This window comes from Rhamphochromis sp. 'chilingali', assembly GCF_963969265.1.
Source record: "Rhamphochromis sp. 'chilingali' genome assembly, chromosome: 5".
Classification (NCBI taxonomy): Eukaryota; Metazoa; Chordata; class Actinopteri; order Cichliformes; family Cichlidae; genus Rhamphochromis; species Rhamphochromis sp. 'chilingali'.
The window spans coordinates 23,519,850-23,534,325 of NC_137932.1; the positions used below are offsets into that span (position 1 = coordinate 23,519,850).

Below are 14,476 nucleotides of genomic sequence, written 5' to 3' on the forward strand. Positions count from 1 at the left end.
GCAGCAGTGAACAGGTAGGTTGTGGCAGTTAGCAGACAGCTTCAGTTCAAGGTTTGCAAAAATGTTGCATTAAATACAGCCATTTTCATACATAAAAGTAATTGGACAATTGACTAACAAGCAGTGTTGTGATGAGGTGAGGCCTGTTCCCATGTTATAATATGGAAAATAAAGCAGACCTAGTGTTTAAAGTTAGTAGTGGGGATAGGCAAATTGTAGCAAAGCCTGGAAGGCCATTGAACACAACTAGAGTGTATGACGACAGAATTCATTTCATAGTTAAGAAAAATTGAATGGAGTTCAGTTTATTTATATAGTGCCAAATCACAACAGCAGTTGCCTCGAGGCGGTATATACTGTAAAGTAAAGACTCTACAATAAACCTCCGTCTCAACCTAACCAAGTCAAGATCACTCTTGAGGAGGTAGCTCAAGAGTGTCAGGAGGAGGACGTCATTGTCAGCATCTACAGTCAGTAGTTGTAATACAATGGGTTTACAACCACAGCGCCTTGGTTTGCAGAAAATCTGATTCAATAGAAAACATCTAAAAGTCCGACAGTTCAAAGAATCCAAAGATTCTTTGGGTAAATAAAACCGGAATGAACTTATATAAAAGTATAAAAAGGAAATGTGAAGCACAGTGCATCATCTGTCAAACATGGTGTAGGCAATTTTATGGTATGGGTGTGAATGACTGCCTGTAGAACTGGGCCAACAGTGTTCAATGATAATGTGTCATGGATGAATTATGAAGTGTACAAAGCTATACTCTTTGTTCCTATTCAGACAAATGCAGAAGCAATGCAAGAGTTTCTCAAGACAGATTTCACCCCAGCAGAGCATGCTTTTCATTTATTACATACAAAATGATATGTCAAATGGCTAGTTTTTGATCTGTAAAAATGCCTTCTGGCAATTTGTTTGTGCGTTTACATTTCACATTTTGTATTGATCCTCTTGTAATGATACAAAACAGGAAACTTTTTTTCCTGTTTTGTATCAAAGGAAATGGATAAAACCAATCATATTTTTCTTGCTTGTATGCGGTATATTAAATTAAATATTCTAACCTCGTCGCCTTCTGCAAAACAAATAATGAAACACGTTATGGAAGTAGATTAGGTGAGCTGCAGAAAACCACATGTTAGGCTGGTTAATGGTGCAGTATGTTTAGTTCTACAAACACACAGATGCACAAACACACACAGACACACACATATTCGAGAAAGGTTAACTTCTTAAAAATAAAGGCCAGAACAGACCAAGCAGACTGTTTCTGTTGGAAAATGTCACCAATCCATCAATCTGATAGGTAAAGGCCAGTCTTCTCATTATACAGTGCGCCTGTGTGTGTGCGCGCGTCTGTGTGTGTATGTGCGTGTGATGTGTGTGTGCGTTCCTCTTCTCTTTTAGAAGAAAAGCCTGCTGACCCAGCGAATGCACTGCAATCAAACATGCACACACTTTGCAACGTATTTTAATGAGCATAGTGGTGGTCATCTATAATTCATTTTCAACATGTCTGGTCTGATCACTTGGTTACTGTGTGTGTGTGTGTGTGTGTGTGTGTGTGTGTGTGTGTGTGTGTGTGTGTGTGTGTGTGTGTGTGTGTGTGTGTGTGTGTGTGTTATACCTGAAGACAGGAGCAGCCAACATTATAGGAAATAGTCTCACAGTAATCACCTTGAAACAAGTACTATTGACCAGTATAGTGTATGTTTGTATACCAGCACATCACAAAAAAATAATAATTAAATAGAAATTCTAGAAAATTGCTTGTTTTGCATGTATCATGGTAGTCTTAAGCACTTAAGTTGAAAGCAGTTGGATTTCTTTTTAGGTTCATGAAGACATTTTCTCTCTCATCTAAAATCCTTCTTCAGTTTTGGAAACTGACTGGGAGTCATAGATATTAAACCTGTATTGGGGTTATCATCGTGGGGGTGGTCCTGATAGTCACAGAACCTCCATGCCTCATGTAGTTTGCTACCACTACATGAGCCAAGATGTGATTCAAGGTGTGGGTCATTACAATCACATAGTGTGAGTGCGAGAGAAATCATCTGGGAAGGAATGTCAAGATTGATGCATGTTGACTATAGTTGGGGTAATTTTCTTTTATATTTAAATATTTTAAATAATAAACTTACATTCATTCTGTATTAAGTCCATTAATTCAAGCCTTTTGTGTTTTACCAGTATAGTCAGTTTTAGAAATTTTTATTTAGTAGCATTGTTTTTTTGTCAGGTACTACACATTCTTGTTTGGGGATACATGGAAAACTAGAGGCAGGGAACAGCAGCAAGACCCAAGCACAAAGCAGACATATAGCGACAACAGATATGACATTAATAAAGTCAGGCGCAGCATAACGGGAGTGACAAGGATGGAGCTGGGTTGCAAAGTGGCTTGGACTTGAGGTTTAGAAGGATATGAGCTGAGCTGTCAGCTGATGCAGTAGTCTCACTGTAATGTTTGACTATCCCTGGCTAGGGTGGTGGAGACCACAGTTGCTACATGGGTGCTCCTCTAATCTCTTGCCAGATTTGTTATGTCAAGATCAGACAGCCTTTGATTTTTGACTCAACTTGAAAATGTGTGTCTTGCCTGAAAGTCAATTTGTTATATTTTGGGAACTGACAGCGAGCTGAGCTGAACAAAAGAGTAGCTGGAGGACTTGTTGCTCATTTAACTTTTACTCAAAGTTCAAAACAGTTTATGTTTACCTGTCTTTTAATACAGCATTTTAAAATTTGACATGCCTTTTACTAAATCAAAGGGTTCCTTGCCAGTAGCATTGAGTAATGCTTTTCTCTTTCTTTAGGTGCACCACTCTTCACTACGACTCAGAACTTCCTTCAACCTCCATCATCATCACCTTTCACAATGAGGCCAGATCAACTCTGCTGCGGACCATCAAGAGGTAAACACACATCTGAGACTTCTATATGGTAGAGCTCAGTGATAAAACTGCAATTGTGCTATGTAATTCACACCCAATCCCAATTCTAGGAGGATTTGGTTATTTGTATCTAAATATTAAAGTCATGAAAAAAGTAGACAGGATTACTGAGATGCTAGGTGTACATCAAAGAGAGTGGTAGCAAAGGAAAAAGGCTTATAGTGAGTGGTATGTGAGACTGGACACAAAAGGACTTGTATTGACAAGCAAGGTAGAGAGACTGAGTTAAAAAGGATGTGCAGCAGGTTAGAGTGATTAAGGATGGAGATGGAAATGTGCTAACAAAGGAAGCGAGTGTTGAGAATAGATGGATGGAGTACTTTGAGGATCCGATGAATGAAGAAAAGGAGGGAGAAGAGGATGGATGAAGGAAAGTTGCTGAATGAAGTGCAGAGATTAGTAAGGATGAGGCAGTCTGTCTGATCTCATCCTTGTGTTAATGTTGTTCCTGAATTAAGATAATGTTTTTCCAGGATCAAAATTGCATCTAAACAATTATATTGCTATGATGTCATAGCTCTGTGACTTGGAAAAAACCTACACATATCCACTCAGGAAAAAATCATAGATAGGGTTAGAGGTTACAGCTAAAGTTAGAGTGTGGGTTAGGGTTCACCACTTTATGATTTGATGTGTGGTGTGACGTGTTTCCATGAAGCAAAACTATGACATTGCTACAATGTGACTGGTCACTTGCAATGTTGAACCTGGACAAACATTCGTTTTATTGGTCCAGGAATAAGACCAACACGATATAAGGTCGAGCTAGTGAAGGCATCAAAAGAGGCGATGAAGGTGTGGAGAGAGGGCAAAAGACTGACCAGACTGTTTAACACAGTCTTGGAGAGTAAGGGGATAACTGAGGAATGGGGAAGTTAATTGCTACAAATTTTTAAGAACAAGCGTGAACAAAAATACACTCACAAGCTGATGTGGTATGCTGATAGTATGGTGAGTAGTATGGCTTTATGCTGAGAAAAAGCACTAAAGATATAATGTATCCTTTGAGAGTGTGGATATAGAGAAAGCATACTGTAGTAACAGTATAGGTGAAGAGGAGAGTACAGGTAGGGTGGAGTGGGTGGAGAATAGTGTCTGGGGGAATTTCTTGCAGAACAGTAGAAGCAAGAGTGAAGGGGAAGGTTTACAAGATGGTGGTGAGACCTCCTATAATGTGTATTCAGGACATGGTGGAAAAGACAGGAGGACGAGTTGGAGGTGGCAGAGTTGAAGTTGAAGACCAGGATGGACAGGATTAGAAATGAGTGTATCAGAGGGACAGCTCAGGTTGAGCAGCTTGGACATGGACAGAGGAGGGATACTGGATATATAGGACAGGATTCTGAAGATGGGGCTGCTAGGCAGGAGGAAAAATATTAAAACTACAGATGATATGTGATGAAAGAGGACATGCAGAGGATTTGAGGAACAGGGGAGGATGCCAGAGTGAGATGGAGGCAGATGATTTGCTCTGGCAACCCCTAAAGGAAGAAAAGGTATTGAAATATTAAATCGTATCAGCCTTCATCAACCTGTATTGTTCTGACTTTATTTATTGTTTGCCGGTAAGCAGAGCAACATTCAAAAGACACACATTTACATTCTCTTGACCCTCAATCCACTCTATCATTGAACCATCGTTCTGTCAGCAGGTTACCACACCCACAATCAGCACAAACAGATACACAAAGACTCACAGACACACACAAGTTTTGGCTTGAGTTCAGCTCATTATACCAGTCAGTCAGCAGGGACTGGCTACGTCTCCTCACTATCACAGAGGACATTTTGTGATTTGTGTGTGTATGTTTGCTGTGTGTGTGTGTGTGTGTCCCCTTCAGCCCTTTTCAGAGCTCTGCAGTTTTCAACCAATTAAAAGACAATCTGTCTCCCTGGGCCCCTCTGCTCCCTTTGGCTCTGTCTCTCTCTCTGTATGCGTACAAGTGTGTGTGTGTTTGCCGGTAGTGACTTGGAGCTAGAAGTAGTTTAGCTGCCTTTTATTTTTACTTTGTGAATTTGGAACGTTTGTGCTCACCAGGGTGCATTAGATCCTCTGAAGCTTCCACGCTGCTCCAAACTGGTTTGCTTGGCATTAAAACATTTGAAGATAAATATACTGTATAGTCCATCTGAAAGACATTAAGCTGTGTATTATTTGTATTTAGACATTTTTAGGTATTTTTATTGCCCTTAAATACCAGTTAATATAACAAAGTAAGTTGCTTGCAGCAAAAAGAGTATTTGTGTTTTTTAATGAAAGACTGTATCTCTCCCTAGAAAATCATATTTTGAATGGATGCAATGTATTTCCAATCTTCTGTTGTCCAATTTTGGTGAATCCAGTGATTTGTACCCTCAGTTTCCTGTTTTTAGCTGATAGGAGTGGCACCTGGTGTGGGCTTCGCCTGCCAAGGTTCAATTTGATGTGCATTCAGAGATGCTCATCAGTTTGACATTCAAAAAAAAACTTTTTAAAATTTTCATTGTGGACAGTCTCTCCTTGTTTTGGCTTTGGTGATTTTCAAAAGGAAAGGGGACAAACCCTGCGTGGATTTGGTGTGACTGTTGAAGAATTGTCAGCTTTTGACGTTTCATATAGTTTTTGTGAAAATTAGCCCTGCCAAACTAAAGGATCGGTGTCTTAACAGAAATCAGCCACTTGACAGAAGAGCTTCAACTGGTGTCTTTACAGAGAGAGTGACGCACTTAGGTAAAGCTCAGACGAGTTAAGAGTGCTGCAACAGATCACTTGACATTTGCAGTTTTTCTGAAAGCCAGTGCAGCTGACAACAGAAAAAACAGCCAAGAAACAGAAACTGGTGATGTTATGAGTAATGAGACTGTAAGTGTGGAGTAACTTCTGTATTGGAGGCTACACACAGATCTTTTTTGAGAATAGTAAATTGGAAACAAACGTATTAGATGCGATGTTTACAAAGTATGTTTTTTTTTTCTAAGACAGAGTGACGCTGTGGGATCACAGAGTGTTTCCATAGTCCCTTAGTAGGTTGCTTAAGGGTCCTTAATGGACTATGGTGTGGCTTTGCAGGTTGTGGCCCATTAAGAGCAAATTGTGTGCTAATTACATTTGCCCTCACTCAAAACAAACCATCAATTTTTAGACTGATGACTTTATAGCCAGGCAGTGCTTTCAGCTTATATTTGTGCCCTATGAAATTTTACTGCAAGTGCTCACAAAAGGTCATTCAGTCAAATTCTCATATTGTTTTCGTTCCTATCACTGCTTACCCATTTCTTACCTGCGTAAGTTTTTGAGAGGGTGACAAAATCCACACAGAAAGATGGTTGAGTCGGTGGTGGCTCAAAACAAACAAAAACTAGGTTTTGGGAATTGTATAAAATCATTTTTGCATTTGGCTTTTACCAAAACTACTTTGCTAGTTTACTTCATTATTATTGGTCTAATTGTATAGGTTTACAGTGTTAAAGACATATTAAAAAACTACGACATGATTAACTACATGAAAAGATACCAGAGCACATTTTACATGCCCCAATCTGCATCAGCACAAAAAACTATTATAGTTAAATATTTAACTATTAGTTGCATTTATCTTCTCACCCAAATATGGCTGATTTTTGCCAGAAGGCTGTAATAGTGTGGTAGTTTTTTGTTTTATTATTATTTTTTAGAAGTGTCAGAATGATTTCCATGATACTAATAGGTGTCCTTTAAAGTTTAGTATTATAACACACTATAGAAAATCTGGCATAATGTACCTTGAATGTGTTGATAACTGGTGGTCCTGCTTAGCTGCACAAACAAGTTCTCCTTGGCAAACACCTTGCCAGAGATTTCCACGAGTACATGAATACCAAATGTTTATAAAACTGCCCCAAGAAAAGCAGAAGGGAAGGACGTACCACTAAACCGAGGCAGAGTTAAAATACTGAATTGGAAAAAAGCTTCAGCATCGTACTCTTTGTGTGAAAAATGCTTAAAAATATCAGTGTGCCTGTCTCTTCACTGGATCATGAAAAGTTTGCAAAGATCTTCAGTTTAGTGAAACTTTGTAGATTTTTTCTTTTAAGAGGCTTTGACAGGCATTCAGTCATAGACAACTGAAGTCTAATTTCAAGCGCCACTATTCATGCTGAGTGAAAAAAGAATAGAAAAAAAAACTTGAATAGCCTGATAATGGAAAGATAAGTTTGCTTTTTACTATCTGCAATCATGTTTTGCTTCAAGGACTCTGAAAACACTGAAAATGTATTGAATGCCTACAATTACATTACAAAGGGGTGTAATTTTGGACCTTTGTGTGCTTTAGGGCTCGGCAGTATGCACGCCGAACTTTAATAAGTTTGATTTGAGACAATGATGGGTACTTTGAAAGCTTTTCATCTGGTGATCAAAGAGTTGCTTTCTGAGGGAGAGCCAGGCCTTGTCGATATTTAATCAAGGTCTGATCCTGAAAATTGATCTCATCTTCTGTCTCCGCTGGGCAAGAGATAAGCAGGCCACATGAGAGAGAGAGAGAGAGAGAGAGGCAATGACAGAAAAATAAAAACTAGGAGCTTTTGGGATATTTGGTTTTTAATAGATTTAGTTTGTTTTGGCTCTGTGTGTGTGTGTGTGTGTGTGTGTGTGTGTGTGTGTTCATGTAAAACAGGCTCCTGAACTGCAAAGGTTTCATTATGTACAAAGGAGCTACAGCAGGAAATGGGAAAATGAGAGAAAAGCGCTACAAATATTATTCTGTGATCATCATTCCTACTGTTATGTTATGTTATATGTTATTGTATGTTATGATTCGGTTGGTTGTTATGTTAATGTCAAATTTAATGACATAAAAAATCCTACAAAAGGGATTGATTGTGGCAGCATGTTGCAGATGAAGAAATATATCTATTAAATAAAATCTAGTTTAATGCATTTCACTGTTCATTATGTTTTCAATTCATTTTACATCTTCAGCCAAATCACTGCACACTGAATGTTAATTGAGTGGAGAAAAGGGTTAATTAAATGTTCGGGTGTGATATTTGTTTTGATATCCAGCCCGCACTTATCGTGCGTTTTTGTTTACATGCGTTCAATTAACCGCTGATTGTGGTTCATTTTTCCTCTCTATGTGAGGGCACTCTAAACACAATGACACCCAAGACTGCATTCATCTACATCAGGGGTGCCCAATCCCGGTCCTCGAGAGCTACTATCCTGCAGCTTTTAGATGCATCCCTACTCCAACACAGCTGAATCAAATGGTTTGATCTCTTCAGCATGCCATCATGTTTGGCAAAGGCCTGATAACAAGCCATTCATTTGATTCAGGTGTGTGGGAACAAGGATGCATCTAAAAGCTGCAGGACGGTAGCTCTCGAGGACCGGGATTGGGCACCCCTGATCTACATCCTTCATATGCCAAGCAGCACACACATGCTGTGTGTTATCTACATATCTGTTTCACATGCTGCTTTTTGCAAATGAAACAAAGGACTGGCTGAGAAGGGACTCATTCCTGTAGCTTTAGGACATTTTCTGTTGATCATATAATCATATATATTTTCAAGCTCAAGCTGTCATTCTAAATAATCTGGAGAGGGGCATTTTTGAAGCGTTTTGTTGTTGTGGAAACATTATAGGCAGCATTGCACACTCATCACAGTTTTAAATCCCCGTTCTTATAGTCCAATAAAAATAAAATAATAAAATGTTTTTCTTAACTATTTTAGAATAAAAATGTAAAACACTAACAGAATTATAACTAGGAAGAATTTGGTGGATCCTTCATTCTTTACCTGATCAGTCTGTCTTCAAGACCAGTATGAAGGTTATACTAAATGGTATTTACCTATGATTTACACAGTGGTTTGAAGTATTATCTGCAGATAGTTTTGCTTGCTTTTGTAGTATTAGAAAGTAAATGATGCTATGAACCACAATTAGCATCGCAGTTCAACAGACTTTCTTTTTGTACAGTTTAAATGTAGAAATTTTCTTTAAGAAGGTCAAGTGTTAAATTTGTGTGTGAAATAAACCTCAGGGAGTTGTCTAATTACCCAATCGGTCCATCAGTCAGTCTGTAATCCAGCCAAGCAACCATCCTGCTCTGCTCAGCAGCCAGCACTCACTGCAAGTGTAGAAATGCCACTTCTAGATCAGCACCAGCTCAGCACTTTCTGATTCAGTGGTCCTAAAAAATGCACAGTAAAGAGTCCAGAACACTTCCTTTAGAACTGATCACTCAGGATTTATTAGGAGGAGGACGAGGCAGATTTATAGTCTCTGCCTCCTTCTGCAACTTGGCTGTTTTACGAAATCCTTCCTCCCACTCTGTTGGCTCTTTGTCACATACTTCTACCTGAATCATTATCCCTTTCGTTTTGGGCTAAAGCATTTTCATAGATAAGGAAACCCACGTGTTTTTAGTATATAGAAATACCCAATACGTAAACATTATTTTAGATACAAACAGTCTGTATTTAAAATGTATTTTTATTGCTTGTTTGACAGGCAAATATATGTTTTGTTTGTAATTGTGATTTCAACACATGCAGTCAAGTTAAACAGAAATTTCTCAGTAGTCTCTGTGCAGTCCTGTAAAAAACTAAGTAGACTAACTACTAACTATACCTTCTAGCACCAGTAACATGAAGTAATAATTTTCTATATGAGTGTTTTAGTGTTTGTTTTTGCACAATTTGGCCTTAAATTTTCAATCAGGTCAGGACTTTAGTTACCTATAGTAACACCAAATTCCTTACTTCTTCAGCCACTATGTCCTGTTGCATGATCCAGTTGGATCTGAGCTTTAGCAGAGGAGTTCATGGTCTGTTCAATGACTGCAAGGTGTTCAGGTTCAAGCCCAAAGTCATCACCCCTCCAGCACCATGCTTGACAGTTGGTATGAGGGGTTTATGTTGTTGTTTATGTTGATGTGATGTGTTTACTTTTTGCTAAATTTGGCACTAATCGTCATGAACTTTAAAATTGTATATACAAACTGTAGGTGTATAGTGTAGGGGTTTTTTTGGGGGGGGGGTTTGGTTTTGTTTTGTTTTTCTCAGTTCCTCTTAGGTTTGCACAGCTTTTCTGACCTTTGGGGAAATTTGCTGGACATTCACTCCTGTCAAGATTATGGGGTTGTGCTACCTCACTCCTAAACACTACAGTAAAGCTGCCAAAACTCGTTATAGCAGGAGTCGCACTTGATGATCAATTAAACAGTTGCATTTGATTAGCTGCACATCGCTTCTACTTACCCTCTGAATTCATATGGAAGTAGTAAGGGTGTACTCACTGTATAGAGTCCATTGAAAACTCTTTCATGTGACTGTATTTCTAATAATGTTTCCATGTTGGTCTGTCTGTGGGCTGGAGTTGACACAAAGATGTGTGCCTAGTTCCCTAAAGTATTTTAGGCAGGCTTAAGCATAGCATTACTTTAAGCAGACCACAAAGAATCACTCAAGGGATCACGATAAGCTTGCCCACAGCTGCTCCACATCTGCAAGCCACTTTGGAACCCATATAGCTACTCCTTTTCATGCTGTTTCTGACTTAATCAATTGCATACCTACCTGTTTTATTCTGAGCAGAGCCATAGTACCAGATATAAGTTCCTGCAGATGGAAAATCGTTTTTTGACTACAAGAATTTAACATTGCTGAATAAAGGGCATTTCCAAGATAAATGCATTTGATATCCATATCAGCTCAGAATAATCTTTGACGAGACTTATAATGTAAATGATACTGTAACATTACAGATCATTAGTAATGAGATGCTATTCCATCTAGATACCATTCATTGCGTCTGTGAGGCATTAGATTAACACTGATGAGCTTATACATACAGCATCCTCTAAATCAGGGGTGCCCAATCCCGGTCCTCGAGAGCTACCGTCCTGCAGCTTTTAGATGCATCCTTGTTCCCACACACCTGAATCAAATGAATGGCTTGTTATCAGGCCTTTGCCAAACATGATGGCATGCTGAAGAGATCAAACCATTTGACTCAGCTGTGTTGGAGTAGGGATGCATCTAAAAGCTGCAGGATAGTAGCTCTCGAGGACTGGGATTGGGCAGGCCTGCTCTAAATAAACAGTCATAATGAGAATGTAATTAGTGAATATCAAAATAGATTTCTGCAAATTAGCGGGGACAAGACTTTATTTAATGTGGACAAACTAGCACTTTGATTTCAGACTAAGGCTGATAGATTCAGATGTATAGTGATAGATCAGCACTGATGAGACAGTATTTACTGGGTGCAGATATATAGGATAATGCATCACTGGTGGCTAGACAGAACAGAACATACTGAGTGGCTGAATCAGGAATTCGTTCCAAGAGAGAGATTTTCTACAGATGGATTTAAGATGCAGTGAAAAGGGCAAAGTATACTGTTTTAAAAAAAAGATGCATCAGCATTTAATACCACATATTTTAATACTGCGTGGATGTACAAAATACTTTAAGAGATATTTGACATCCATAGGAAAAATTTTTCATTGCTGTCAGAGACCTTGATAGAGAAATAGGCTGGAGGAAGATGTGCATGAATGGAAAGATAGGTAGATTCAGAGGTGGGGGGAAAAAAGAGTGATGAATTACTCCAGCAAGCTAGAGGACAGAAGAGCCGGCTGTCAGCTAAGCAATCAGGCAGAGAGAGTTTGGAAGGAGGAGGGAGGTAACCAAGCTGAAGCATGAGAGAGAGGGAGAAAAGGTGAAAGCTCCACAGAGGAAAACAGGAGAATTTTGATGTAAGCAAAGCCTGATAGTAGTTAAAAGTAAATTAACTTCTTAACTTCTAACTGTAGAAAAAATAATAGGTAACGGGAAACATTCTTCAGCTGATTTACAGTTCAAATATAACACAGACCCCATTCACATGAAGGAAAGAGTGGCAGTGTGTTTTTACTGTAACCAACGGAGCAGAAGAAATCGAGTTCCCAAAAGTTGAAAGCATCACTTCTCAGCTGTGTATAAAACCCTGAGCAGTAGAGAGGCGAGACAATCTAAAACCTGAAGGAGGCTTTGTATTTACTTCACATGTTCAGAAACACATTTCCTGGAGAGGTTTTAGTGCACAAACAAGGATGGTTTAATGGTTTAATACCTGAAACTAAACAAGGCTTTTGAGAATTTTACAAAGTTAGTGGTCAAGGTGAAGTGTGGACTGAGTGTTTGTATCAATGAGTACGTACACCACAGACTGATATCTACGACTTTGATGTGGCTCAAGCTTAGTTCTAATTTGGAATCTTCTTTTTTTGTTGTTACCAAATTATGATTATTTTCTCACTAAATTTAAAGACATTTCTAGGTGAGAAGAGAGTTTTGAAGATGAATAAAAGTCCTGCTTCACCATCTGCTGCATCTTTGTTGATAGTACAGAATACTTTGACCTTACAGAGACAGTGAGTGGGTCTAGGAAAGTACAGATGAGACCAAAATGATTATTCCCTTATGAAGTTTCAAATTTTTGTTCAGATTTTAGCAAAGAATGCACAAATCACTGGTGGGCAATAATGGACTTTAACTTTGTAATGCTCAAAACTTGTAAAATTAAGTTAAGACAGAGGATTATCTTCTACTTTACACACAGTAAAAAACTTAAGCAAGAGTTTGAGCTGTTGCTCGAAAGCATCATACCATAAACAAAAGAAATCAGAGGGGACTAAAAAAATCATTAATGCTCATAAAGCAGGAGATGGATATGCAAAGCTTTCCCAGGGTTAAGGTACAAGGACTGGAGTGAGAAGTACTATCAATAAATTTAGGAATACTTTCAAGCCAGATTGAAGTATGCTGGATATGCAAAGCTTTCCCAGGGTTAAGGTACAAGGACTGGAGTGAGAAGTACTATCAATAAATTTAGGAATACTTTCAAGCCAGATTGAAGTATGCTAAGGACAATCTGGAGAAAGATTATGCATACCAGAAGAGCGTCCTTTGGTCCGATAGGACGAAAGCAGAGCTCTTTGGCCATCAAGACTGCTTATGTTTGGAGAAAGAAGAGAGAAGCATACAACACTAAAACCACTGTCCCCATAGTGAAACACAGTGTTGGGAGTGTTATGCTTTGGGGATGCATCATTGCATCTGGAACTGGGAATCTTGTTAAGGCAGAAGGAATCGTGATAACAGAAGGATATGTAAAGATTTTGAAAGACAACCTCAAACTGTCATCAGCAAAACTGGGTCTGGATCGGCACTTTTTCTTCCAGTATGACAACAACCCAAAGCATACATTGCTCCTGATTAGCTACGAAGGGGCATAAACAAAGCCTTTACTTGATCCCACTGCAAATCTTTGGGGTGAACTGAAGACCAAGGTCCAAGCAGAGAAGAATAGACTAGTATTGCTCAGGTAACCTGAGTAATACTTGTTGAAAGTACAACAAATAACTGCAGGCTGTTATCCAATAGTCATTCTGTCATAACTCAACCCAGAGCTTCGGACAGGGTGTAATATAGGAAGGTTAGGGGTGGGACATGAAAACAAAGAGCTGACATGATCAAAGACTCAAACTGTTATGTCCGGCGTGGCAGATGTGTGGAGTTGTAGATTAGGACCCAAGATGCAGCTTTTGACGAGAGTGAACTTTATTAAGTAAGAAGGAATAAAAACAAACAGAAACGGCGAGATGAGAATAAACTAAACCGGAACAACTAACGAAACAAACCTAGAACCAAACCCAGAGACGTAGGGAGACACGGAGAGACAACGGAGGGAGATACGCACACGAACCAGCAACACACACGAGAAAACATAGGGCTTAAATACACATAGGGCAATCAGGAAATGGGAAACAGGAGCGAGGCATGGCTGGGAGTAATTGGACATAACAAGACAAGGGGAGTGAAATACAGGGTGGGCCATTTATATGGATACACCGTAATAACATGGGAATGGTTGGTGATATTATGGGGCGATTGTGGCTCAAGAGTTGGGAGTTCGTCTTGTAATCGGAAGGTTGCCGGTTCGAGCCCCGGCTCGGACAGTCTCGGTCGTTGTTTCCTTGGGCAAGACACTTCACCCGTTGCTTACTGGTGGTGGTCAGAGGGCCCGGTGTCGCCTGTTTCCGGCAGCCTCGCCTCTGTCAGTGTGCCCCAGGGTGGCTGTGGCTACAATGTAGCTTGCCATCACCAGTGTGTGAATGTGTGTGTGAATGGGTGGATGACTGGATATGTAAAGCGCTTTGGGGTCCTTAGGGACTATTAAAGTGCTATATAAATACAGGCCATTTACCATTTACCATATTAAAGTCCTGTTTGTGGCACATTAGTATGTGTGAGGGGGCAAACTCCTCAAGATGGGTGGTGACCACGGTGGCCATTTAGAAGTCGGCCATCTTAGATACAAGTTTTGTTTTTTCAATAGGAACAGGGCCATGTGACACATCAAACTTATTGGTAATGTGAAGTTAACAAACAAAACCACCGCTATTGGTCTGACACTAAACCACATTGGATGGATCCCTCCAAGACTGTTGGAACAACAAAAGTGATGGTTTGGTGTGGTATATGGGGTACAACGATA

The 14,476-nt window shown here is 39.4% G+C and overlaps 1 protein-coding gene across 2 annotated transcripts in view; it reads left to right on the plus strand.

Moving 5' to 3' along the window:
- The window catches only part of galnt14 (UDP-N-acetyl-alpha-D-galactosamine:polypeptide N-acetylgalactosaminyltransferase 14 (GalNAc-T14)), a 242,116-nt gene that overhangs the window by 136,345 nt on the left and 91,295 nt on the right, over positions 1–14,476 (plus strand). For both annotated transcript variants that reach the window (XM_080881768.1, XM_080881769.1), the window contains exon 3: positions 2,827–2,925. In XM_080881768.1, coding sequence (XP_080737894.1) covers positions 2,827–2,925 — 99 coding nt within the window. The remainder of the gene's footprint in view (positions 1–2,826; positions 2,926–14,476) is intronic.